This window comes from Carcharhinus amblyrhynchos, chromosome 30, assembly GCF_965287045.1.
Source record: "Carcharhinus amblyrhynchos chromosome 30, sCarAmb.v2.hapA, whole genome shotgun sequence".
Lineage (NCBI taxonomy): Eukaryota > Metazoa > Chordata > Chondrichthyes > Carcharhiniformes > Carcharhinidae > Carcharhinus > Carcharhinus amblyrhynchos.
This window is the reverse complement of record NC_137353.1, coordinates 18,497,063-18,524,956: the sequence shown is the minus strand read 5'-3', so window position 1 is coordinate 18,524,956 and position 27,894 is coordinate 18,497,063. Positions and strand designations below refer to the sequence as shown.

The following is a 27,894-nucleotide window of genomic DNA, read 5'->3' as shown; positions in this document are numbered from 1 at the left end:
AAACATTTTTGTATAGTGAAAATCTTTGCTTCGACAAAATGGATTTATGTCAATATATGTGTATTACCTTTTAATCTGTTGTTACTACAGTCTTTATACACAAGCAACAGAAATATTGCATTATTGAGAACTCCAAGACTATATCACAACCAAATTGTTAATTTCTATTTTCAACTCTTATCTGATCAGTCAGCAGACTATTATTTGCAGGTTCATGCATAAATTTAAAATGATTGGCAAAAAATAAGAGCTGCAATGGGGAAACTTTTTTACACAGCAAGTTATTGTGATAAGAAAGGATGATGGAAGCAGATTCAAAAGTAACATTCAAAAGGAATTGGAGAAATACTTGAGGGGAAAAAATACCCAGCTGGAGTGGGGCAGGGTGATTGAGTAGCTCTATCAAAGAGCCAAAACATTGGGCTGAATGACCTTCTTCATGATATTTGGTTCCATGATTTGCAGGATGGATACAAAACAGAAAATAGTGTTTTCCTGTGTTCCTAGAAATGTTTATGATTAAGAAAGGGATTGATAGGGTTAATGTAGAGGGCAGACCAAAACCAGGGATCATGAATTTCAGATAGCCACTAATGAACCCACTTGGGAATTCAGAAGAAACTTATTTACCCAGAGAGTGGTAAGAATTTTTATCAGTGAGGTGAATGGATAGATATATTTAAAGGGCAGCTAGAAAAACACCAATGAGAAAAAATATATACTGGTTGGGTGAAATGAAGATGGAAATAGAAGGAGGTTTGTGTGGACCATAAACACTGGCATGGACCACTTGCACCTCTTGCCTTATTTCTGTGCTGCAATTTTTTTGTCAATAGAAACACAATTAAAATCTCATTATTATCTGTTTTGTGTTTCCCTGATCATAAAAACTGGATTAATCTGATGTCTGTCACATGACATGATTCTCCCTAGGTTGAGGGATGGCTAATGCATTTCCATTTCTGTATTCAGTTTTTTGTCCTGCAATGTTCTCTCACTTAATATATTACAATAACAAACATTAGAAATGAAATAAAAGCAGAAAATGTTCGATAAACTCAGCAGGCCCGGCAGCATCTGTGGAGAAGGAAGCAGCGTTATGCACTGTGGGGATTCTGTGAACATCAGTTCAATCCTTTAAATCCAATCTCCATTGTTTCTTCTGGTCCTTTCAAGGCTTTACTTCCCTAGATATCTAATCGCTGATTAAGCATCTCAAATGTACCTGTGACTTCTGGTCGGTATTTTCTGTATTGTGACAATTATTGTAACAGTAAATTAAGGCGTTTGTTTCCTGGGATTTTTTTTACTGCATAACTTGAATTATTATGACTGTCAATCCCTATTCTGAACTGCCTTACTGAAGCAAAAAGTCATCCCTGGCATAAAATTGTCCCTTCGTTATTTTAAACATTGACTCAGGTGGCCCTTCAATCTTTTCATCCTCAGAGACTATAATACAAACGTCCCCAGTCTCGTACCGCAATTTAGTTGTGGTGTTTTCTTGTTTTTATGGTCAATGCCTCCTGATTTAAGCCAAACCTTATTAACCTTTTCGATTTTTTTTGTATTTACTGGTTAGCTTTTCCGTACTTGACTATCTAGGCCCCCGGGGAAGTAATGGCATCGTGATATTGTCATTGCGCTAGTGATTTAGAAAGTCAGAGTAATGCTCTCGAATCCCAGGTTCAAATCGCACTATTGCAGATTGTGAAGTTTGAATTCCATACAATTCTGGAATTAAAAATCTATTAATGACTATGATACTATTAGCGGTTGTGAAAAAACCCGATTCATTAATGCCATTTAAGGAAGGAAATCTGCCGTTCTTACCTGGTCTCGCCCACATGTGACTTCAGATCCACAATGTTTTTGGCTCTTAAGAGCCTCTGAAACTCAAGGGCAATTAGGGATGGGCAATAAATACTAGCCCAACCAGCAACGCTCATATTCTATGGATGATCTTTTTAAAAATCCTAAATTCATCTATTCCCAATGCGTTCCTATTTGGACTGTCTCTGATTCCTGTGTTAGTATATGTACGTTTTTACACCGTGTTAGTTAAACTGCATCTGTTACCCTTTGCTCACACCTAATCTATCCTCCCGTTCCACGTTCCACCTTCCACCACTCTCTTTCCCAGATTAGACTCTTGGATATCCTCCTCTATAAAACATGCCAAGCATACATTTTTCACACGGTTACCTGGGAGACACCACTTGTCACAACGACCAATCTGAGAATGGTCTTTTGCTTCCTATATTCGTAACTAGTTTCCTATCCACATCCATGTCCAATTACCTCGGTTTAGCTAGCAGGACCAAACCTTCTCACATGTACCCCAACATCCACTCGTTTCCCTCTATTCACCTCCTCAGCAACTCAGTTAGGGCAAAGATCTTATTAGGTGGGCATGGCCCTCTCCCTCTAGTTTTTAATCTTTTGTTTTGTATTTGCTTTTCTCTTTCTCTGGTTGCATTTCTTTATTCTTTCGGGTTGCGCCCGCCCCCGTCTGTCGCTGACATCATTGTCGAGAGCGCGCCCCGGGAGCGCGGATGCTCAGCTCTGTCCCAGTCTCTGGGATATTGAATCTTCGCTTGTATCAGGTTGTGGACAGCGGTCGTTCTCTGTGCCCCGTCCCCCCGGCGACAGACAGGTAGGAAGTGTCCTTACGGCGGTGATGCTCAATCTCAAAAAGACGCCCTTTTTCAAATGTTATTCAGGGCGATGGCTGTCCATTCACCTGCAGCCCATCCGTAAATGACTCTTTTAGGATTTTCATAATGTTTGTGTTTACTGGAGCAGAGACAATAGCAGGTGGTTGTCAGAATGAAAGTGTGTGTCTGTCTGTCTGTCAGTCGATGTGTCTGTGTGTATGTCTGTGTCTGCACCTCTCTCTCTCTCGAGCCGCTGGGTAGGAACCCAATCTGTGTATAAATTGCTTTCTGTCAAACTGAAAAGGACTCTAAGGTGTGTTGAGTATCGCACGAGGTGGGGAGCAACGAACATGCATTGTGTGCAGAAAAGATCCTCTTAAATTTCTGTATTTGATTGGCAGTAGCTTATTCAGATTGGAAAAGGTATGTTCCAAGCGTGTGCTAAGTGTTTGGGATTTGATATCCAGTAATACAGGAGCAGAAGTTCGCGCACTGTTTGAACCCTTTTGTGTCTTGTATTGGACACTAAGGGTATTGAACGGTCTGTATGGTGGCTGGACTCCGGCACTGCTTTGAACATTTGACCATACCCTAGGGATTGGAGTGGAGGTGATTAGATGTCTAATGAGACTTGGAAACAATGCTTTGTGAACCTGACACCAAGCATGTTCCTGACAGTTGTTAGTAGGTTCGGGCTGTAGCCAAGGTGTTCAATGCAAGTGGCCAATCTATACATGTGATGCCGGAGAACAGGAATCCTGGGGGTACTTACGGAAAATGTTGCAAGTTTATCTCGGAAGCTTAAGCGATGTTTGGTGTTAGAGCAGATGGGAGATGAGAGAGTGTCTCTATGGGGAGCTGCAGATAATTAACATTACCCCTGAGGCCGGGGAGATACCCGTTCAACAATAGAGATTTAAAGCTGAATAACTCCCGCGGAAAATAATTATCCTTTCCAAACATTACTTCCTCCGCCTTTTAGTCACACAGCTGGATATTGATGTGTAATGCTGTATTTTTTTTATTGTGTGATATATTTTTGCAAAGTCCAGTCTTATGGTTCGTCAGTCACATTGACCTTTTCCTTTTTCTCCCTTCTGTCTAAATTCCTTTCGCCCCGATAGTCTGTTAAAGGATGCTTTCTTGCCGGGGTACAGATTCATAGGTCACAAACGGACCAAGTTGTTGTTGGCCCCGACAATATGGGCGCAGTATTCACCATAACGGGATCACCACTAACCAAACTCCTGTCCTCATACTTCGCATGTCACGTGCATTTTCCAGCAGGAGGCACTAGATGGTGTTCAGGACGAGATTTCCTGGTTGATTTTCCTCTCCCTAACCATGGATCGCTAGCTACTGTAATTCACGTGGTCATAAAGAACACTGAATAATTCACTGCAGTATTCCTACAACCTCCTGAAGCCCCAAAATCTTTCCACCATCTACAAGACATGAGTCAGGAGCGTAATGGAATAGTTTCCATTGTCTTTCTTCAGTCCAAAAACAAACACCCAAGGAATGCAATGCTATGCAGGATAAAGCAATATTCACTCCCTACCCCACCAGTAAAACGTGATTGCACTACTGTGCCATCTACAAGATACACTGCAGCAAGTAACATGTCAAGGTTTCTTTGAAAAACATTTTCGATGCCCACAAATGCTGTAAAACTCTATGGGGGGAATTTTCCTGTGCCACCCGCCACAGGAATTGTTTCATTCAAAGGTCTATTGACCTTGGGTGGGATTTTCCAGCTTTGGGACGAGCGCAACCAGAAAATCGCGCCCAATGACTCTATAACATCTAATACCTAGAAGGAGCTGGGAAGCAAGCCCAGGGGAACACCATCACCTGCAAGCACCCCTCTAAGTCACACATCATCTTGACTTGGGAATATATCACCAGGTCAAAATCATAGAGCTCCCTCCCCAACAGCACTGTGGATGTATCTATAGCCACACAGACTACACGATTCAGGAAGGCCGCTATGCACCATTTTGGTCATTTAATATATTCAAGGCTGAATTAGATTTTTGATCTAGAAGGAAGTTGAAGTTTATGAGAGTCAGGCAAGAAAATGGGAAAAAGGCCACAAATCGTATCAGCCATAATCTTATTGCAGTAGGCTTGAGGGGCCCATTTACAAACCTTATTCCTGCTCCTATTTCCTATCTTCCTTGTTAAATCTTAGCAGATCTGTCAGCATCCCTAGGGAGAGAATAGGGCCAACGTTTTGAGTCTGAATAACAAAGGATCATCTGAACTCGAAACATTGGCTCTATTCTCTCCCCACAGATGCTGTCAGACCTGCTGAGATTTTCCAGCATTTTCTATTTTTGTTTCAGGTTCCAGTATCCACAGTATTTTGCCTTTATCCTATGTCCTTGTGTTCAAAGATTATTTTGGGTGGGTAATAAATGCTCTCCTTGCTACAAATATCCTCTTCTCCATGTGGGGGACTCAACGGGGGAGAAGTGGAAGAAAGGGAAAGTCATGCCAGAATCATTTATGAACAAGCTGAAGTGTGGAGGAATATACATCGCTACTGGAGTATGGAAGCAGGCACAAGACCAACACTGCATTATGGGTATGCTAACAAGAGAGGAAAATTTAGCTTTTACACTTGTGTCTAATAGTGTGAAAGAGTTATTTAGTTATTAAGGTTTTCAGTTGCATCTCAGCATTAGTAAACTCTAACTTAGATCTAAGCCCACCTCTTGTTCTTTTCCAAACCTACTGCCATTCTTTGAAAGAGATGACACAGAACCCAGAGAGCAGAATAGCATCCTTCTGATTGCTACTGTCATTCTCAATCAGTTTTTATCTCAGCCCTGTGCAATTTTGGACTTGGCAAAAAAACACCTTGCTATATTAGCTTTGAATTTTTGTTCTTTGAACTAGAGGGAATACTAAACGAAATGGAAAAGGAAGTGTGAGTGACACTCACTGCAGCCTGCACTGAGCCACATTAGGATGGCCTGTAAATATCACAGAACATGTCACTGAGCACAATAACAACCAAGGTTAAGGATTTGCTAGACATTTTGCCAATGTCATTCCTTAGTCCTTTTTTTTTCTGAAGACACTACCTGTTGTTAAGGTATAGGATCTATCAAGGGTCATTGCACAATAATCTAACTGAATTTACCCCTCCTTGCCCTTATTGTAGTGCAGGGACACTGAGACAAATTGCAATGCTCCTACAAGAATTTTGACTGAGATAGGCTGAATCTGAAAAGTCCAGCAACTGAGTCCCGAATCCTATCCTGGAATTGGCTAGTTATGCAAAGCTTTTACCATCTGAATATTGGGGGCGTTTTGATTGATGTTGGCACCCACTAAAGCTAATTATGCAAATACAATGGTGGTTAATCTACCCCTGAGTGTTATACAGCACATAATACTTTATCAACAATTGTAATAAAACTCTCTGGTTCACCTCGTATGTTTCTTCTTCAGATAATCATATGAAGGAAATGGCTCACTGGTACCTCATGTCTCCTTTCCTCTTCCTCTTGGCTTTTGATGGTCTAAGCCATGTCTGTGCTCTGGAAGCTGGAACCAGAGGAAAGAAAAGCACACTGCAGCCACCAGACAACAGCAATGATCTGAAGAGACACGAGTCCTGGCCAGACCCCCCCAAACCTGGCCGCAAACATGGCATACAGAGGAAAGACAAAGCCAATACCATGGTAACCAGAGTACTGGTGGCAGACAGACCAGATGAGGACAGTGTGGGGTTGGAGAGTCTGACTCCAGTGCTTGTGGAGACAGACAGTCTGGAAAGAACAGCAGCAATGCAGCAGGAAAGAGTAATGGGCCAGAATGGTCAATTTTATCCTCGAATGCCAGAAAATTACCCGACAGGAGAGTCTGTAAATAAAGGGAAAAAGCACAACAGAGACCATAAGAAGCCAAATAGGAGAGAGAGAGCTCGACACAATAAGGGTAAGAGGGATTTTGGAGACATCAGTGAAAAATATTTTAAATATTTTTAGAATTAGAAAAGCTGCCTTAGCAGTGGGATTAACCACACAAATTTATTCTATAAAATGTACAATTTTAAACAAAAATAATTAGATATGATTATAAAAATCCAATTATAGCAGCAATAGCTCCAGGGTTTGTCATTTTTATTTAGATTTACTCAACAGTAAATTAAATTTATATCAAGAATAATAAACCCAGAAGCTTGTGTGTGATTACTTACCATGATTTGATTATTCACAAAGTTTCTACCTTGTCATGTTCTAATTGCTCAGTCTGTGTATATTCCACTTCCATAAACTTCAGTTTATCCAAGTCCCTTGTTTCAATATCTTATCCCACAGAAACTCCCATTCAGCAATTACCGCCGTCCTCTCAGATCTTGCCTCCATTGTCCTCCTCAACATTTCAATTTGTAATTTGCATAATTATGTTTAAACCCTTTTGTGGCCTTTCGCCTCTCGGTCTCTGAAGCCACCTCCAGCTCCACAACTTTTCCCAAAACTTTGCTCCTCTAAATCTTACCTCTTCTACATCCCCTCCCTACTCCATTATTGGTGGTTGTGTTGTGAGTGGCATTTCCTCTCCTAAACCACTCTGTCTCTCCACTTTCCTCTCCTTCTTTAAGGTCTTCTTTGAAACCCATCTCTTTGATCAAGGTTTTGGTCATGCCTCCTAATCTCTTCTCCTTGGCTTACAATCTTTTATTTTCTTATGCATTAGGACATGTTCCTACATTCAAATACACTATTTAATTTTTGCCTATTTTTTGCTTCTGCCTTTCCTCTTCCCATGTAACACCTTCTTCTGCTGTCTCTTCCTATCTTTTTCTTTGTCTATCCTATCAAGCATCATCAGAATTGTGTATATTTAAATTAGATTGCTTCTCATTCTTCTGAACTCTGGAGTTTAGAAGACCAATTTATTCTGCCTCTTATCATTGGACCCTCATCCCAGGGACTAATTTAGTGAACCTTCACTGTACCACCTCCAGTGCAAGTATAACCTTTCTTAATTATGGCGAACAAAACTGTGTACACGGTACTCCACATGTAGTCTCAGCAAAACCCTGTACAACAATAGCAAGACTTTGTTAGTCTTGTATTTCTGCCCCATGCCATTTGCCTTCCTAATTGCTTGCTGCAACTCCACGCTAACTTTCTACATTCCATATACAAGAACACCCAAGTCTCTTTGAACATCAACACTTACAAAATTTTTACCTTTTTGAAATTAGTTTTCTTTTTTATTCTTACTACCAAATGAGCCTTTCCCATCCCTATCAGGGATTGGCCGCACTCTCTCCATGCCACTCCCACCCTGCCCAGAATTGTTAATGAAAGTTCTGCATTTGAGATATGTATAAATGTGCAATTTCAAGGAAAAGTAATGTTCAATTGCTGGTGTAGAACATTGATGGACTGATGCATATGCAGAGTGTAAGGAGATAATCACAAAACTGATAGTTTGATGCAAGGACAAAATAATAACTGTCCTCACCAACAGTTGGAAGATCTGAAAAAAATGGGAGAAAATAGATGAGAGAAAGAGACATAAATGAAGAATGTTCTCAATGTGGTTTGATTGACCTGAATCTCACTCCTTTGTTCATTATGTCAGTAATGATCTGGTTTTACAAGGGAGGTTGCATCATTCTGATGCTTGCTTTTGAAGTACAACTGCATTTGGGCGAATAGATGGCTCGACTCCTATGGTGTAAATGCAAAGTCCAATGCAGGAACTACCATTTATTGACTCTAATTTGGACAGTGAGAGACTTGAAGAAATATCAGGTGAGATGATGTGGAAAAATTTTATTTCCTGTGACCTACATTTATCTGACTGTTATTCAAAGCAATATGGCATTTCCAACAAAGCTGAGCCTTCAGAGCTGGAAGCCCCTGGCCACAGAACATCCAGCTGTTTGTTAAGATTTTGTTCAGCTACTGCGTAAAGGTTTGTTTGTAATTAAGAACATAAGAACATAAGAAATAGGAGCAGGAGTAGGCCATCTAGCCCTTCGAGCCTGCCCCGCCATTCAATAAGATCATGGCTGATCTGTCGTGGCTCAGTTCCACTTTCCCGCCCTCTCCCCATAACCCTTAATCCCCTCTCTTATCAAGAACCCATCAACCCGCTTCTTAAAAATATTTAGCGAGGCAGCCTCCACCACTTCAACGGGCAGAGAATTCCAGAGATTCACCACCCTTTGAGTGAAGAAGTTCCTCCTCAACTCCGTTCTAAACCGCCTCCCCTTTATCTTGAGGCTGTGCCCCCTAGTCCTACTGTCTTTTTTGAGCGGGAAGAGTCTCTCCAACTCTATCCTATCCATCCCATTCATCATCTTATACGTCTCAATGAGATCTCCCCTCATTCTTCTAAACTCTAACGAGTACAAGCCTAGTTTATTCAGCCTCTCCTCATAGCTCAATCCCCTCAACTCCGGTATCAGCCTAGTAAACCTCCTCTGCACTCCCTCCAGGGCCAAAATATCCTTGCGCAGGTGCGGCGCCCAAAACTGCACACAGTACTCCAGCTGCAGCCTCACCAATGCCCTATACAGCTGCAGCAAGACCTCCCTACTTTTATATTCAATCCCCCTCGCTATGAAGGCCAGCATCCCATTCGCCTTCCTGACCACCTGCTGCACCTGCAAGCTGGGTTTTTGCGACTCATGCACAAGGACCCCGAGGTCCCTCTGCACCGTCGCCTGCTGCAGTTTTTCGCCACGTAAGTAATAGTCCTTCCTACCATTCTTCCTACCAAAGTGGACCACCTCACACTTGCCAACATTAAATTCCATTTGCCATTTCCTGGCCCATTCGCCCAGCCTACCTAGATCCTTCTGCAGACTCTCCACACCCTCCGCACAATTTGCCTTTCCCCCAGTCTTGGTGTCATCAGCAAATTTCGACACCCTGCACTCGGTTCCCTCCTCCAGATCATCTATATAAATGGTAAATAGCTGAGGCCCCAGCACCGACCCCTGGGGCACCCCACTAGTCACCAACCGCCAATCTGAATAGCACCCATTGACCCCCACTCTCTGCCTCCTATTTGACAACCAATCCTCTATCCACGCTAACACCCTACCCCCAACTCCATGTCCCCTGACCTTCTGCAATAACCTCTTGTGAGGTACCTTGTCAAACGCCTTCTGAAAATCCAGAAAGACCACGTCCACCGGCTCTCCTCTATCCACTGCCCTAGACACATCCTCATAGAACTCCAGTAAATTTGTCAGACACGACTTCCCTTTAATGAAACCGTGTTGCGTCCGCCCTATCAAGCAATTCCCTTCAAGATGCCTCGCAATTTCCTCCTTAATGACGGATTCTAACATTTTACCTACCACAGACGTTAAACTAACCGGCCTATAATTCCCCGCCTTTTGCCTGGCACCCTTCTTAAACAACGGCGAAACATTAGCCGTTTTCCAATCTTCCGGCACTTCCCCGGAATCCAGCGACGTCTGGAAAATAACCACCAAGGCATCCACTATAACCTCCGCCATTTCTTTCAGAACCCTCGGATGCATTCCATCCGGTCCTGGGGTGCCAATCATTCTTTGCAAAACAATTAACCTCCAATTTTTTTCAGTTGCCTGGAAATTACGCAAGAATTTTTCCTGTAGTGGCTTTTGGAAATGTATAGAGAGCACCAATAGATTGTCCAGAGCTACAACTTTTATAAAAGCTCAAAGCCCTCTCCATGTGGAACTGAGCCACACCAGGTTTTAGTCCAACCGTTTTATTTGATAATACTCACAAGCTTTCGAGGGGACTGCCTCTTCGTCAGGTGAATGAAGAGGCAGTCCCCTCGAAAGCTTGTGAGTATTATCAAATAAAACGGTTGGACTAAAACCTGGTGTTGTCAGACTTTTTACTGTGTTTACGCCAGTCCAACGCCGGCATTCCCACATCAGAACTGAGCCACGACAGATCAGCCATGATCTTATTGAATGGCGGGGCAGGCTCGAAGGGCCAGATGGCCTACTCCTGCTCCTATTTCTTATGTTCTTATGTTCTTATATGTTATAGGATAATGAAAGCCTTCTATTTTGTTACACTTTATAACCAATGCCATGTGTTTTTCATGCCTGTGTCAGTTATATTCTGTAAAATTAACCTCAAACAGCGAATGTATTCTCTGCTAAAATCACTGACTTCATTTTTAAAAGACATTAAATAGCAAAGGATGAATAACTGGTTATTCTCACTTCATTTTAATAGACTCTGTGTAGGAACAACGTGTACTGAATGTCTCAGTAGTTTATAATTGGCTGGGGGCGGGGGGCGGCGGTGAGGTGGGTGGCAGCGTTGGCGGGGGGGAGGGCGGCATGGCTGGAGGGGAACATGGACAAGCATTTGTTGTTCAAAGGCTGCTGCCGGTCCTCAAAGGAATATGTTTTTGTTTCCTCACAAATCACTTCAGTTATTCGTACCACAAAAGTCCAGTTATAAGAAATGCTGCAAAGGATTTCAATATCACTTTGTTTGGATGGAGATGAGGATCACACTGTTTGGGTGATTGTGGGGAAGTCATACTGTTGGGGAGGGGATTATGCAGTTTGTATGGAGGCAGTTCAGTGACTAATCCTCCATATGCTACAGAAGTTTCTCAGACTCAGGTAGTGTATCAAGATAAATGTAAGCTTTTATATTATTGTTATTGAAGTCCAACATACTGACCAAAACTGGAACCTGCGGCATCTTAAGGAACTCAGCATACAAAGTATGAAGACAAACATTTCATTTTCCCAACAGCCTTTATTGAAGAAAAGCTACAGGTTGCAATTTTGAAGTGTGACACATCATTATTCAACCAACATTGACAGTAGAAGCAATATTGGAATGAACTCTCTCAAGGAAGAATGTGTGGTGACCTTGGGTTGGTGCTGGGACTTGATCAGTCTTTCCATCTGGTTTTTTGCATATGTTTCCAGATGCCTGTAAGTAATGCACTGTTAGTGAAGAGAAGCTGGCCTTTCAGTTGGATGTAAAAGATGCCATTGTGCTATTTCAATGCACAATTGCAGGGGGATTCTGGCCAATGTCCTAGTAAATATTGATCCTTCAATGAACATTGTTAAAATAATGAATCTTGTCATCTCATATCTGTCTGTTGGACATTCCTATGTGCAAATTGGGTGGCAGGTTTCCTACATTGCAGCAGTGACAACACTTCAAAAGTGCTTCATTGACTGTAAAGCACTTTGGGATGTCCTCAGATCATGAAATGCACTGTGTAAATGCAAGTCTTTCTTTACAATGCTGGTGTCCTTGCCCTTTGAATTAGTGTGAATTAGCTAGACTGCTGTTGCAGAACCAGGCTGAAGCTCACTAGAACAATATGGCAGCAAACTAAGGACTTTATTACCATAATGATGCTATTTAAAAGAGGGCAAACCTTGTCCAGCAGAGCAGCCTACAGGGTGATCACTTCTTTCATAGCGAGGGGGATTGAATATAAAAGTAGGGAGGTCTTGCTGCAGCTGTATAGGGCATTGGTGAGGCCGCAGCTGGAGTACTGTGTGCAGTTTTGGGCGCTGCACCTGCGCAAAGATATTTTGGCCTTGGAGGGAGTGCAGAGGAGGTTTACTAGGCTGATACCGGAGTTGAGGGGGTTGAGCTATGAGGAGAGGCTGAATAAACTAGGCTTGTACTCGTTGGAGTTTAGAAGAATGAGGGGAGATCTCATTGAGACGTATAAGATGATGAATGGGATGGATAGGATAGAGGTGGAGAGACTCTTCCCGCTCAAAAAAGACAGTAGGACTAGGGGGCACAGCCTCAAGATAAAGGGGGGGCGGTTTAGAACGGAGTTGAGGAGGAACTTCTTCACTCAAAGGGTGGTGAATCTCTGGAATTCTCTGCCTGTTGAAGTGGTGGAGGCTACCTCGCTAAATATTTTTAAGACGCGGGTTGATGGGTTTTTGATAAGAGAGGGGATTAAGGGTTATGGGGAGAGGGCGGGAAAGTGGAACTGAGCCACGACAGATCAGCCATGATCTTATTGAATGGCGGGGCAGGCTCGAAGGGCTAGATGGCCTACTCCTACTTCTATTTCTTATGTTCTTATGTTCTTTCACAGGGATTCAAATGTGTGAAACTAATTCTTGATTTGTCCTCCTGGACAGTGAGACTTTGTGCAACCAATAGGGCCTCATTAAATAGGCATGGCATTAGATTCAAAATTCCTGTGTGATTTTAGACGTAAATGGAATTAGCCAGTTGTGTGAAATTTGACTGTAAATCCCACGAAAAGCATGCAGTTGTATTGATAATGTTTCAGTTAGACCTTATGGGACCATAGAGTGCTGGTTAATGTGGTATCTGTTCAAAGGGACCATGGAGTTAGAAATGTCTCTGGGAGATTTGTGACCAGGAAGAGGATGTGGCGTTAGGAGAGAGTAATAAACTGAAATCGGGAAATTGGGGATTTCCTGAATGTTTGAATGTTGCAGAATATTTACATGACTGACAGTGAACTCGATTGTTAAATAATTAGCAGATGAAGAATACTGTCAGGGACCCACATGTGCAGTTGATCAGCAGTTGTGCATTAATCTTGCATTGTTCCCTTGCTGGTGAGCAAACTGTCCTGTGCCAATTGCTGCTGCTGATACTATCAGCAAAGGGAATAAAACTGGGTTTCAACAGTCCTCCCTGGGGCCATGGGTGTGGGGGCACTTGACCTTTTCCCCATCAGTGTTTTTAATCTTAAACCAGTTGACACATTTGAAATGTCAAATAAAGGAAGTGTGTGCTGCAAATTTACTAATTTGGTTCATTATTACTTTAGCTTTTACACTGTGAGCAAGCGCGCCTCAAAGTGACAGAGGGAATAATATCCAATTAAGAAATGCAAGCCAAAGGTACAAAATATCCAGCAGATTTGCAACTCAGCCACACCAAGCAGTGCCCTGCCATCCAGAAATTCCCTTTCACTTTATAATGCTGTCACCTAGAAGGTTTCTGTTACCTGATCACACCATCATCCAGAATGTTCCTGTCACACAATAGGTTCCTTATTATTGTTTCACCAAACAAATCTCTAGAATAACCAGGGAGATCCATCCCTGTCATACAGTCATCCACAGTAACAATAAGGTCACCCTATTATTGTTTCACCAAACAAATTTCTAGAATAACCAGGGAGATCCATCCCTGTCATACAGTCATCCACAGTAAGAAGTCTCACAACACCAGGTTAAAGTCCAACAGGTTTATTTGGTAGCAAAAACCACTAGCTTTTGGAGCGTTGATCCTTCATCAGGTAAATGGGAATTCTGTTCACAAACAGGGCATATAAAGACACAAACTCAATTTACAAAATAATGGTTGGAATGTGAGTCCCTAAAGCTAGTGGTTTTTGCTACCAAATAAACCTGTTGGACTTTAACCTGGTGTTGTGAGACTTCTTACTGTGTTTACCCAAGTCCAACGCTGGCATCTCTACATCATACAGTCATCCAGCAGATCCCTGTCACCCAGATGTCTCTGCCATTCAGCAGGTCCCCATCACCTTGTCATGTGGATTCAATTGTTATGCTGTCATCCAGCAGTCTTTGTCACCCACCTTGTTCAACACCCACCTTGTTTGACATCCTATCAGCTACTTATATTTTAACTGCAGCTGATTAATCGATATTAATACGTATCCCTTCTCTGCAGGGAAAGTGCCAGGTGCTGAGTTAATCCCCTTCTTAAAGGATCTGACAAGAAGCAAAGAGACAGATGAACTTTCCACAATGCCCCTGCCAATGTCCAGCACCATTGTGACTAGCACATTGCTGACCACCATCACAACCGAGGAAGCACCAGCAACAAAATCTAGGGGTACTCGGCAACAGGTAAACTAGATTTCTTGGGTCATGAGCCACACCGTGCTAACCAGGAGCAGCAAGATGAAGGCTTAAAGGTGGAGAAAAATGGTAGTTACAGAAAGATTGCTAAAAGAGAAAACTGAGAATGCTTGTCGCTGAAGGTGGAGGGTGCACAAGGGAGTAGATTTAGAAGAAATTATGGGTCATTATAGCCAGAATGGTGAAGATGATGGGTTGAGGAGGAGCTGTACATGGATTTATGAATGAGGATGGGGGTTTTGAAATCAATACATTGTGGGATAGGGTGACAGTGTAAGTGAAGAGGATTAGAGTGATAGGTAGGCAAACAGTATAAGATGGGATGCAAACAGTTGAATTTTGGAGTTTCTAGAGGCCAACAAGAATGGAATCAAGTCTGGAGCTGACATAAGAGCAGATCAAGGTTTTGGTCACAGGTGCAGGTGATAGAGTTGAAAGAAGCAGACATTGTGGAGATGGAAGTTAAGGGGGTTTAGGTGTGGGCTTTGGAGCTTATGTCTCAGTCAGACAGCTTGTCACAGTTGCATTCCATCTGCTGCAGTCTGACCAAAGCTTTAAAAATCAGATGAAGAAAATAACAAAGGCTGCAGGAAGCTGAGGAAATTGTGGCTCATTCACAACTTGATATCAGAGAAGCTGATAGTATGTAAATAGTTGTGTTTTTTTAATTCTCAGCATGTGCCATCAATTGTAAAGCTGATATTTATTTCCAGAGCTTTTATCTGAATTCAGATTCTTGCGTTACCATTATTGGGATTTGCAGTCACTGTGTCAGCGAGGTAAACTGATGTATATTCTTCTCAGGTCCCCAAGGTTCCTTGCACAAGGGTCATGAGTTGTTGGATAACTGTTGCCTGGTGGGTCCTCTCCAAATTCATCTCACTAGTTATTCACCTGTCTGGTCTCTGTACAGTTTGCAAACAATTATTTCCCCAATCTAATTACTGTCATTTTCTTTGCTCACTCACTTCATTGTCATTCATTTGCCTTGTTTTCTCTCCCTCTCTCTCTCTTATTTCTTCCTTATTTTGTCTCTCAAACAAACAATTTTCCTTCTACAACTCCCTATCCCACCTCCATCTTTTTGTTCCATTACCTCTGTCTCTATCTCTGACCTGCTCATTGTTTTCCTGAGCATATGTAGGTCGGAGCAAGAACAGTTGCTGAGGTGAATCCCACTCTTGACATGACGCTCTTTGATTGGACAGATTATGAAGATATGAAGCCAGAAATGTGGCCTTCAGCAAAGAAAAAAGGTAATGGGTGAGGAGTGTGAGCATGGGGGGTTGGGAACAAATATGTGCTGGGATTGCAAGTGCAAAGAGGTCCTTCCTAACATAATCCCTGAACATTTTACCTCTAATTTTAAGGTTATTCTTGTGGGAGAAGTCCAGAACAAGGCAGAATAAATAGCTTCTCTCTTTCTACCCTATTAAATCCTTAAATCATCTTTAAAACTTCAGTTAGATCCCCTTAATCTTCTACACGCAAGAGAATTCAATCCTCATCTATGCAATCTGTCGTCATAATTTAAACATTTTACGAGAACATAAGAAATAGGAGCAGCAGTAGACCATGTAGCCTGTCAAGCCTGCTGCACCATTCCATATAATCACGGTTGATCTTAGGCTTCAACTTCCTTTCCTATCTGCATCCCATATCCTTTCATTTCCTGAGAGACCGAAAATCTGTCTATATCCCAGCCTGAAATATATTCAGTGATGGAGCATCCACATACCAGTAGGGTGGAGAATCACAGACATACTCTCTTCCATCTTCTTTCATCACGAAAAAGATACAAAAGTCTGAGGACACATATCAACTGACTTAAGAACAGCTTCTTCCCTGCTGTCATCAGACTTTTGAATAGACCTACGACATATTAAGTTGATCTTTCTCTACACCCCAGCAATGACTGTAACACTATATTTTGCACTCATTCCTTTCCTTCACTATGTATGGTATGCTTTGTCTGTATAGCGCACAAGAAACAATACTTTTCACTGTATACTAATACGTGTCACAATAATAAATCAAATCAAAAAGATCCACAATGCCTTGAGTGACGTAATTTCTCCTCATCTCAATTCTATATGATCAGCCACTTGATCTGAGACTGCGCCTCTGTGTTTCAAATTCCCTGACCAGAAGAAACAACCTCTCAGCGTCAAAGCTATCAAGCCTTTTCAGAATCTTGTATTTTTTTTCTTTTTCCAAAAATATACTTTATTCATAAAAACTCAAATAAACTATTGCAAATGTATAGGGCTTTGAGTGGCAAACAATGCAGAATCAAGACATTTTTACAGATCTGTACAAATTACAATGACTACATTGCAATACTTAAAATTTTATCCATGCCCCAATATTTACAGATTTGTACTAATTACAATGATGACATTTCAGAATCTTGTATGTTTCAATGAGATCACCTCTCATTCTTCTAAACTCTGGAGAATATACACCCAATTTACCCAGCCTTTTCAGACTGGGTATCATTCTGGTGAATCTGTGTTGTACTCGCTCAAAAATGAATATATCCTTTCCGAGTTGCAGTGCCCAGAACTGAATGCTGTTTTCTCAATGGGGTTTAACTAGAGCTTTGTGCACTGTTATGTAATATTATATCATCATCTCCTTTGTGTTCCAGCTTCATTGAGATAGAAGTTATCCCGATATGTGATTTCTGTATTTGGACTCCTAATTTGCTCCTCCACGGTTCAAAACATCTTGTCATTTAGAAAATGCACTGATCTATCTTTTTCAGGTCCGAAATGAATGACTTCATACTTCCTCACTCTGAACTCCATCTGCCATAGCTTTGTCTACTCAATCATCTTTGGTTTGTTAGACTGGGGCAGTTATGAATAAAAATAACTTTTACATACCAACAAAGCAATTCATTTCCAAAAAGTTGATATTCTTATTCTGTTTGTTCCTTGTAGACAAGCGTCGCAGCAAGAACCTGAGTAATGGGAACCTTACCTCACTGGCAGAAGTGGAACCATGTGATCATCATCTTGACTGCTTGCCTGGTAACCTGCACAATTCCTGATTCGCCTGAGGATTTAACCAATCACTCAATTCTTTAATAATGAATTAGGTTCTCAGCCAAGCTTCTAGGGCAGATATTATTACAATGACCAATTTCTGAGGTGGTCATTGGTGGCTTTCTCCATCTTTCAGCAGTGATTCTATTAAAGAAGAAAGTCAGATAAACAAAAAATGAGAACAAGGCTGATAGGGTAAAACAGCTGTGGCTTTGGATTGAGATCACGCGTGCCCAAGTGTGACAATGTTCTGACACTATAACATGGTTACACTGCAGTCCCTTCTTCAGCCTCCTGTCAATTTTTGTCCAGTTGAGAGGGAGGTGGGAACAGAGTGTGTCATGGATATGATTTGATACTGTAATCAATGTTAGTCTTTGCTGAGCTGACAGAGACTGGAAAGAAGAAGAGAAAATAAAGACTTGCATTTATATAGCATCTTTCTTTTTAATTTGTTCTTGGCATGTGAGTATCATGTTTAATGTCGACAGGACGTCTCAAGGCTCTTTACAGCCAATGACGTACTTTTGAAATGAAGTCACTGTTGTAATGTAGGAAATGTGGCAGCCAATTTGTGCCCAGCAAACTCCCAGAAACAGCATTGAATTATCAGATAGTCTGTTTTCGTGATGTTGACTACGAATAATTATTAACCTGAATGCCAGGAATAAACTCCTCTGTTCTTCAAAAGAGTAAAAAGTCTGACAACACCAGGTTTTAGTCCAACCTATTTATTTGATAATATTCTCACTAGCTTTCGAGGGGACAGCCTCTTTTTACTGTGTTTACGCCAGTCCAACGCCGGCATACCCACATCTTCAAAAGAGTGCCATGGATGTTTTAGATCATCTTACAGGAGAAGATGGGATCTTGAAATAACTTCTTGTCTGAATATTGATAACTCCAACAGTGCAGTGCTCCTACAGTAATGAAGTGAAGTGTAGCCTTAATTTTAATGCTGAAGTCAAGTGGATCTTGAATCCACATCCTTCTGACTCAGGGCAAGCCTTTTTGCTGAGGTGACAGAGAGAAGAAAGGAAAAGTGATACGAGCAATAACCTCTGAGCAGCAGTGGCTTGACTTACTGGTAGCAATTTTGCCTCTTGTTCAAACCCCACTCTGGAGATTTGAGTACATAATCCAGGGTGAGGGAGCGCAGCATTCACAGAGGTGCCATTTTTCAAATGAGACGTTAAACTGAGCCATCTGCCACATAAAATAGATGTAAAAGATCCTTCAGTTCTGATCAAAGAGCAGAAGGGTTATCCTGGTCAATATTGATCCCTTAGCAGATTAAAACATGATTTGGTCATCATCTCACTGTGAAACCTTACAATGCATAAATTGGCTACCACGTTTTCTATATTACAACAGTGACCAGAGTAACCAACTGTCCTGTAATTTAAGGAATTGTCTTTTATTTTGACTGTTTGTGAATGCATTTCATGCGTTATTTGTAGGATAGCCTTTGGGAGACTGAGCCTGGGAGTCTTCTCTTGTCTTTGCCTTGTCTTTTGTCAGCATGCACGTGGTGCCTGCCGGCCACCGGGCAAGCTATTGTAGTTATGGTCACCAGCAACCACTCCCAGCCCCCATATGGTCATTCATGTCTCCCCCTCTTCTCCTAACCTGGTCCCGTTGCAGGAGCATCATTTACTCTATTTCTTTAAAGTTGGCCATCCTGTTCATGATGTTATTTCAAAAGTATTTCAATGTATTTAAAAGAGCTTTGAGAAAGGCACTTTATAAATGTACATTGCTCCTTTCTAAATGTGAATTGAGCAATGATTAAACTAGTTAAATCTTTCAGTCCTCTGGAACAGTTCTCAGCAAGAACACTGAAAGAGTTAATCTGATTCCTTAATATTACTGTGATTACTTCATCTCAGGATTGTTCACTGCAGGTTTCACTCTGACTATTTCCCCCACCCCCAACCTTTCAGACTCAGTGCAGTTAATTTAACAGAGACTAAGAAATCTAGTGGGAGACTCATTAACATTAGTTGTTGAACACAATAATCTAATAGTTCACGGAGCAGAGGGGGATTAACTGTCAGTGCTGCAGGCAGTAAAACATTGGCACCTCAGAGCTACCAACTCAAGTGGAGAACAAAAGAACACTGGATGGTGTCCTGCCGTGCTGAGTGCCTGATGCACATTCTCTGTCCTGCTGCCATCTCCACACAGCTGCTGCATAATCACTGGAGGCAATGACTGAAACAGTTATAAAACACATACCACATGGCTGTCTTGTGATTATCTATACGATTCCTGATATCAAGTGACTTGTGGATGGTTTGTAAGAAAGCAGGGACTGGAAAAGCTTAACAGCCTTTTTCTTGTTCTTTACGAATGAAAGGGTAACCAAGTAAAGGATTTGAAACAGCAGGATTCACCCAGTTCAACATATCTCAGGGAGGAGAAAGAACAGTGATGATTGGACACGTGGCACTGTTCACACTGAAGGAGAATTGAACCCTACATTGAAATCAAAAATAATAATGTATTCAGGAAAAAGCTCATTGTATTTGGAAAGTGTGCAGATTTTCTCTGTGACCTCCAGGGTGTAAGGATTGAACTTCCTGACCAGATTGAATATACCAGTGCAGAAATCAAGACCAGTATTCCAAATTCAGCATCTTCCAGAATAGACTGTGCTGCCAGAGGGAAAGTAGATGCCCTGTACCTTTTTCCCTTCAGGCTAAGAGGCAGAACAAGTTACACACGTCTGTGCATTTATATAGCACTCTAACATAGTAAAACATCTAAGGTGTTTTACATGGCTGTAACAGGGCAAAAATTAACACCTAACTACAAAATAAGATATTGGGAGAGATGACAAAAAGATTGGTTAAAGAGATTGGTGTTAAAAAGCATCTCAATGTAAATGTGAGATGTGGAAGGGCTTAGGGAGATCATTTCAAAGCCTGGAAAGCTGAAGGCTCAACTACCAATAGTGGGACAAAGAGAGTGGGACACACAAGAGATCAGAATTGAAGAATCTTAGGGGTGTTTTACAGTTAGAGGAGGTTACAGAGAAAGTGATGGTGATAGGTGATGAATGGAGGAATTTTAAAGAAAGAGTGAGAATTTTAAGATCTAGGCATAGCCAGACCTGAAGCCACATGGGGCAGCGAGCTCAGGAGTGATAGATGAACAGGGCTTCGTGCAAGTTAGGATGTGGGTTGCAGAGTTTTGGATGAGTTGAAACTTCTGGATAGTGAAGGTTGGAAGACTGGGCAATGTGAGCACTGGAATAGTCAAGTCCAAAGTAACAAAGTCATGGATGATGATTTCAGCAGCAAATAGGATGAGGTAGGGGATAGACACGTGGTGTTTGGAAAATGAATGTGGCTGTCTTTGGGGATGGAGAGGATGTCCCAAAGTTGCAGACAGTCTGGTTCAACTTGAGACAATGGGCAAGAAGGAAGGTGAAGTTGGTGGTTAGAGAATGGAGTTTTTGACAGTGATCAAAGACAATGGTTTCCATCTTACTGATATTTAATTAAAGACATTTCTGCTAACCTGAGTCTTGATGTCTGCACTTTATCTGTGCTGTGAGTGTGCAATATTTGTTTGGCTGTGCGATATCTGTCTTTGTGACATCAGTCTGGACAGTGTCTGTCTGTCCCACATGTCAACTGTAGTTATGATAATTTGTACCAAATTTCAAATTACATCATGACCTGGCCTGAGTTTGTTTTGTGCCTTTTTCCTACAGGTTGGTGTTGTGACCTCCGACAGCACATCTGCAAAGCCCACAATCGGGGCCTGAACAACAAGTGTTATGATGATTGTATGTGTGCAGAAGGTGGGTCTTTCCTCTGGCTCAAGTGTATCTATAGTTACCTAGTCCTGAGTAGTAGGCGTCAGTCCTAAGGGTTTAAGCTCCCCACTCACTCATTGGCTCCTCATCAGTTTTCCAGCATTGTGAATCAAAGTCAGCTGAAGTCCTGAAGTTGGGAGCTCACTGCTTAGTGACAACATAGGTCAAGTCCTGGGATGCTGATAGGCCGTTGGGAGACAGATGTTGGTCCACAAACAAGATGCTATTAGCTTTAGGCAGGGGTTTGACTCTGCATCACAAACTACCCATAGTGTGGACTGTAGATATCAGAATAGTAAATGGGGAAAGAGTCTGTTTCACTTGAAGTGCAGCTGGTAACTGAATCAGATTCTGTCAGCTAAATCCTGGGGACTGAACTCTCAAATTCTTCTGTCTTCACCAGGTTTTCGCTGTTATGCCAAATTCCATCGGAATCGTAGAGTGACCCGAAGACGAGGACGATGCGTGGAACCAGATTCCATCAATGTTGATCATGGATCGTTTATTACGGTCTGAACAGACCTCATAAGGAATCCAGCTGTTTAGGCCCAAACAACCAGTCAATGAAAATCTTCAACTCCATTAACAGCAGTGAAAATCTTGATGGCTCCAAAAAAATCCAGATAAATGATGCCATGTCAGAGCTGCCTGGAATGAAGTCCTTGGCAATCACTCATATACCCCCCACATACACCCAACAGCTCAATATTAAAGTCCAACAATCCCTGAACCCAATACCCAAGCATTATAATCTACTACCCTGCTGTTGCATATAGCTCCATTATACCATGACAGCTTCATTACTTTAATGTCCTGTCTCTCACGCTCAACACTAAAATTAAATTTGAAATGCCATACCTTATTAATATAATTTGAATGTTATTTAGCAAAAAGGTGGCGTATAATATAATGGTTGCTTGTTATCTTTTGATGTCAATGTTTAGTTTTAAGGTGCCTCCCCACATTTCAAAAAGCAGATTCACCCAAGACAACATTCCATCAAATTTTACCCTTCTCCAAAAAGCTGCCTCTGTCCCTAATGATTGTCCACCCAAAATCAGATGCCACAATCACCCTCCTGCTTCAACCGTGTCCCCATTGTGATATCGATGCTTATTTATCATGATGTAGTGATTATCCTGTAGGATTCCGTTACTTTATTGTATAAATACAATTAATTTGTAAAACAAAATCTAGGCTCTAGCCCAGTGCAAAGCTCTGATCAACTTTAATAATTGAATTGGGTACAATTAATTGATCTGAAATTTTTCACCCTTACCATTTTGACTTTTACTGAGCTATGTCTCCAAAGGGGGTGGTACCTTCTCCAAGTTACTCATGTATGAGCTGAGATGTTGAATATTTATAGACTACCTGACTGGAGAGCAACATAGCTGAGCTCAGTCCTCGCCTGATAACTGTGATTTCCCTGCAGGGTGAATGGATAGTGATAAGAAAACTGGCTGATATTACACTTTTACTGTAGAAGCTCTCCAACAACATCCAGAAAATAGGTAACCCTTTTGAAGCATCTGATCCTTCTTGCTTTTAGAGTACTGCAATCATTTCTATTACTGAATCCATTTAAAGAATAAGGAAGTTCTGTTCAAGCTTGGTTCAACATATTTTTCCCAGCAATTTGCACCAAGTAATTTTAATCCTTTGTCATAATTTGTGTTATAACCAGGAAAGAGTTAAAGTTAGAAACAGAAAATGCTGAAAACACTCAGCAGGTCACTCATTACCTGTGTGGAAAGAACAGAAATTCATTACTATTGAGTATAGGCACTTCAGTGCTACAATAGTGCTTGCAGTGATTTACTATTTGTGTAAGGTTAAAGTTCAACCTCTCACCTTGAGTCCTGTGACTCACGTACAGATCTCAGAAATTTAGTCGGGATTCCTCTGAATGCCTTCTGTAACTTTTGTGGAAGATCTGAGATAAACATGGAGGAATAGTTTCATGCCTAGAGTCAGAAAAGGAGGGTGCCAGTAATGCAAAGCCTCCCACTATTAGCTGTTAATTTCAGGCAGCCTTTTTTTTTATATTAGGACAGGTCAATAAAGATATTGCAAGAAGGGTTGGGGTGTAAAATTCCTGGAATCTCAACCTTGAATAACTGAACTGAGAGAATTACACACGTTTTTATAGATACATTGTTTGTCACATTGTTAATAGTTACAGTGTTTGTCGTTAGCGTGCTGACTTGAAAATAAATCACTATTTCTTCATCATCATTGGGTCAAAAACCTGGAACTCCCTACCTAACAGTATTGTGGGAATATCTTCACCACGCAGACTGTAGTGGTTTAAGAAGGTGGATTGCTGTTACCTTCTAACAGGCAATTAGGGATGGGCAATAAATGTTGGCCTTAGCAGCATTAGTATATCCCAAGAATGAATTACAAAGCATTGCTTTAGTTAGATTGTTTGTCATATTGTTATAGTTGCATCATTTGTCACATTGTTACCTTGTTTGTCACATTGCTATGGTTACATTTTGTGTTGTGTTGCATGTGAATTTATAGTGATGGAATGCATGATGACAGGATGATAATGTACCAGATTTGCACTTCCTTTGTTTTCTACTTAATTTTAATGTTAGTCTACATGAAACAAACAAATCTGACAACCAATTAAAAACTGTGAAATAGAATACCTTGACTCAGTCCATCTCATGTCTCAATTTAGACCTGATTATTTCAGTCTACGACTGTTGCAGAGAAAATGAAATCCATGCAGAAGAACGGCTTCTGTCAATTATTCTTTTGTTACTAGCTCAACTAGGATTGAGATGTGTTCTTCATTGTTACTGGACCAAGACTGTAGAATTCTCAGTATTCTGGGAGCACCGTCACTACATCAGCGTTCTGGGAGCATCAATATGCATTGACTGTCGTGATTCAAGAAGAAGGTACACCACCATCTTCCTAAGGGAAATAAACAATAATTGCTGGTTCTGTCAGTGACACCCAAGGTTAACGTATGCATTTTTTAAAAGTGCTAGGCTGATTCCACAGTGCAATTTCCATCCTCCCCTCCCAGTCATAAGTCTTGAGAATTTAAATCAGCCTTGGTTCAGTCTGTAGCACTCTTACCTCTCAGGTTATTTGTTCATCTTTCATTCCATGGACTTGAGCACATAATCTAAGATGACACTCAAGTACAATATTGAGGGACTACCAGATTATTGGAGGTGTTTTTTTTTCTGGACAAATATGAAACCAAGGCCAATTGGATGTAAAAAAATTACATTTTGAGAAAAAGTAGAAGAGGTGTCACTGGTGCCTGGGCCAATAGTTAGCCCTCAACCAACATTAATTTTCTTTTAAAAAAAACACACAGGTTATCTGGTCATTGTTGCATTGCTGTTTGTGTTCCTTGCTGTGTACACATTGGCTGCTCTATTTCCTACAACAGTCACTGCAAGTCAAAAGTTCTCAATTGGCTGCAACATGCTCTTGGATAATCTGAAGTCATGAAAGGTGCTAAATCAATGCTGTTTTATTTCCTCTTTCTGTGACTTACAACGTACAAAATAACATTTACACAAATGTTTTTGACTATACTAGGCCTGTTGAATTTGTGTCTTTACAGAATTTTGTATCATATATTTCTGTTAAGGTCATAATCACCCTAGTTTAAGCTTGCACACAAACAGACAGAAGAACTTGTGTTTTAATAGTGCTTTTCATAATTCCAGAGTATTAAAAAACATCTCCTCATCAGTGTAGTTGCTGTTACACTGGAAATTCAACAGCCAATTTTAACTGAATATAATAAACTGAAAATATAAGAAAAGAAGTGGGGTAGACATTCAACCTTCTGAGTTGGCTCTGCCATTCATTAAGATCATTGATGATTTTTACACTTTTTTTACTTCTGGCCAGCATTTATTGCCCATTCCTAGTTGCCCTTGGAGGGTAGTTGAGAGTCAACCACCTTGTTGTGGGTCTGGAGTCACATGTAGGCCAGACCAGGTAAGGACCGCCATTTTCCTTCCCTGAAAGACATTCTACCTTTCTGCAGTATTCTCAGATTCCGCATTGTCCATAATATCTAAACATCTCTGAAATACACTGCTGTGATGGTGAATTTTTAAGATTCACCACGTTTTGAGTGATAAAAGTTTCTCCTCATCTCAATCCTAAATGACTGACCCCTTATTCTGAGAGTCACCCCAGTTCTTGACATTTCTGTCAATCTCCTGCAAGCATACAGATTGTCAAGTCCCTTGCGAATTGTATATTTTTTTGAGTGAAATCATTTTTTTCAACCCTAAGGAAATCCTCAGTTCAAGGATCATGCTGATTAATCTTTGCTGCACTCTATCTAAGGCAAGTATATTAATCCTTAGATAAGGAGATAGAAACCTCATGCAGTACTCCAGGTGTGATCTCACCAAGGCCCTATATAATTGAAGGAAGCGTTTTTTAGTCCTGTACTCCATCCTTTTGTAATAGTACATCAGCTGATTTCCGAATTGCCTGTTGTACCTGCATATTAACTCTTTATGATTCTGTGCAGGATCTCCAAATATTAACTTTTTTTTGTATCTCACCAGTTGAGAAGTATTTTGTTTTTTCTATTTTACCTTCCAAAATGAATTAGTGAGGTAATGCCCAGTCAATCTGTTACTGATGTTGGTTGAGAGATGAATATTAGCCAAGACATTGGGGAAACTGCTACTGTTTACATTCAGATTGGGCCATGGAATATTTTGCGTCCATTTGACCGAGAAGACAGGATCTCAGTTTAAAGTTACATCTAAAGAATAGCACTTTTGACAATTCAGTATTCCCTATGTACCATGCCAGGGTATCAACCTACATTATGCATTAAAGTTGGTGTGGCAAAACTGAATCTGTAAGCTTCTCACTGGAGATGGGAGAACAACAATTGAAACTATAGCTGACGTTCTCCTGTCTTGAAAATTTTGGCTTTACTCTTCATTGTTAGTATTTTCTTCTCCCTCAACTCACTGGCGTTCAGTCCACTAGTGGGAGAGACTACAACCCAAGGGCACAACCTCAGAGAGAAGGCACACCTCTTTAAAACTGAGATGAGGAGGAATTTCTTCAGAGGGTTGTGAATCTGTGGAACTCGTTGCCACAGAAGGCTGTGGAGGCCACGTCATTGAGTTTCTTTAAGACAGAGATAGATAGGTTCTTGATCAATAAGGGGATCAAAGGTTATGGGGAGAAGGCAGGAGAATGGAGATGAGAATCATATCAGCCATGATTGAATGGTGCAACAGATTCGATGGGCCGAATGGCCTAATTCTGCTCCTATATCTTATGTTCTATCTCCTAAAGGTGCTGATTCTCAGTGGATTCAGTTCCATGGTTGCTGGAGTTTTCTGCCTCCTTCTTCATGTGATTCTAGACAGCCAATGTTGGCAGAATGTCAAATATTCCAGTGCGTTGGAATGAAGACTGACTTGTTCTTAATCAGCACGGAATACTGGATAAAGTTCGGGAGCAGGAATTTCCCCTTTGTTAATACAGGAACACCGTCAGCAAAACACACCCACTTCCCCATATCTCCAAATCCATCAACCCCACTTTATCTGGTGTCTGGAATATGATACACAACCTGACACTTTGTTTATTTTGAAAGGTGGGGTGCATTAGTAATAAAATCCACTACTGTAACTTATTTGACATATAAGGAGTTGGAATGTTAGAAGCACTCTTGGTGGCACTGGTGTACTTCTTTGCATTTGACTAATGTGCAAATTCAGCATCAATAATTCCATGTTAACTTCCATACATTCTCAGAGTAACAGTTGTTGTTCCAGGGAAGCGGTTCCGCACTCTGGTCAGACGACTCGATTGAGGAGCAACCCCATGTGGACAAGTGGCAGAACACCCCTATGCACCAGTGCTAAACCTGAGTTCTTTTTAAAAAGTACTGAAACAGAGTAGTCCCATTTGTCAGCACCGATGTATCTTGATTAAAGTTTTTCTTTGAGAAAACGCAAAACGAACATTTTTATGATTTTGTTCTGACGTACTGGGGGCAAGTTTCAATTCGTGGTGAACTGGGCAGCAGTCGCAGTAAATGGGAGCAGCCGGCTGCGGTTAACATTGAGCTGACCCGAGGGCTCTGAGCAGTTGATCCTCGCCCATCCCGATTCCCCACCCTGAGCCAGGGTCAGCTCTGCGGAGCTCGGATTTGCCAACTGCTCCATCTGGGAAGCAAAATGTCACCAAAGTTAATGACGGAATCTCTCTTTTAAACCTGGGAAACGTTGTAAACGCCCACTCCTCCTGCCCTAATTTTGTATCATTGAGAATTAACCCCTGCAAGGCTATAGTTTTGTTTCTGCATTATGGCTCAGAACATTTCACTGTCATCCCACCCAACATACACACACAGACCCGAGGGGTGAGGATGGAGATTGGACCCGCTGGGGAAGGGGGGAGGGACGGGGAGGGGGGGGTAGAGGCCCGGAGTTAGCTCACTGGTTGCGATAGAGCACAGGGACCCAGGGGTGAGGG

General features: G+C 41.4%; 1 protein-coding gene across 2 annotated transcripts in view; it reads left to right on the top strand.

The window, feature by feature from the left end:
- LOC145360152 (draxin-like) overlaps window positions 1–27,657 on the top strand; it is a 49,418-nt gene extending 21,761 nt beyond the window's left edge. The window contains exons 1-7 of one of the 2 annotated variants that reach the window (XM_080215141.1): window positions 2,580–2,656; window positions 6,120–6,608; window positions 14,324–14,502; window positions 15,659–15,770; window positions 17,460–17,549; window positions 21,286–21,375; window positions 21,794–27,657. In XM_080215141.1, the coding sequence (XP_080071267.1) occupies window positions 6,128–6,608; window positions 14,324–14,502; window positions 15,659–15,770; window positions 17,460–17,549; window positions 21,286–21,375; window positions 21,794–21,906 (1,065 nt within the window). In that variant the 5' untranslated portion in view covers window positions 2,580–2,656; window positions 6,120–6,127 and the 3' untranslated portion in view covers window positions 21,907–27,657. Of the gene's footprint in view, window positions 1–2,579; window positions 2,657–6,119; window positions 6,609–14,323; window positions 14,503–15,658; window positions 15,771–17,459; window positions 17,550–21,285; window positions 21,376–21,793 lie in introns of those variants that run through there. The other variant, XM_080215142.1, reaches the window with a different exon arrangement.
- The last annotated feature ends 237 nt before the right edge of the window (window positions 27,658–27,894 follow it).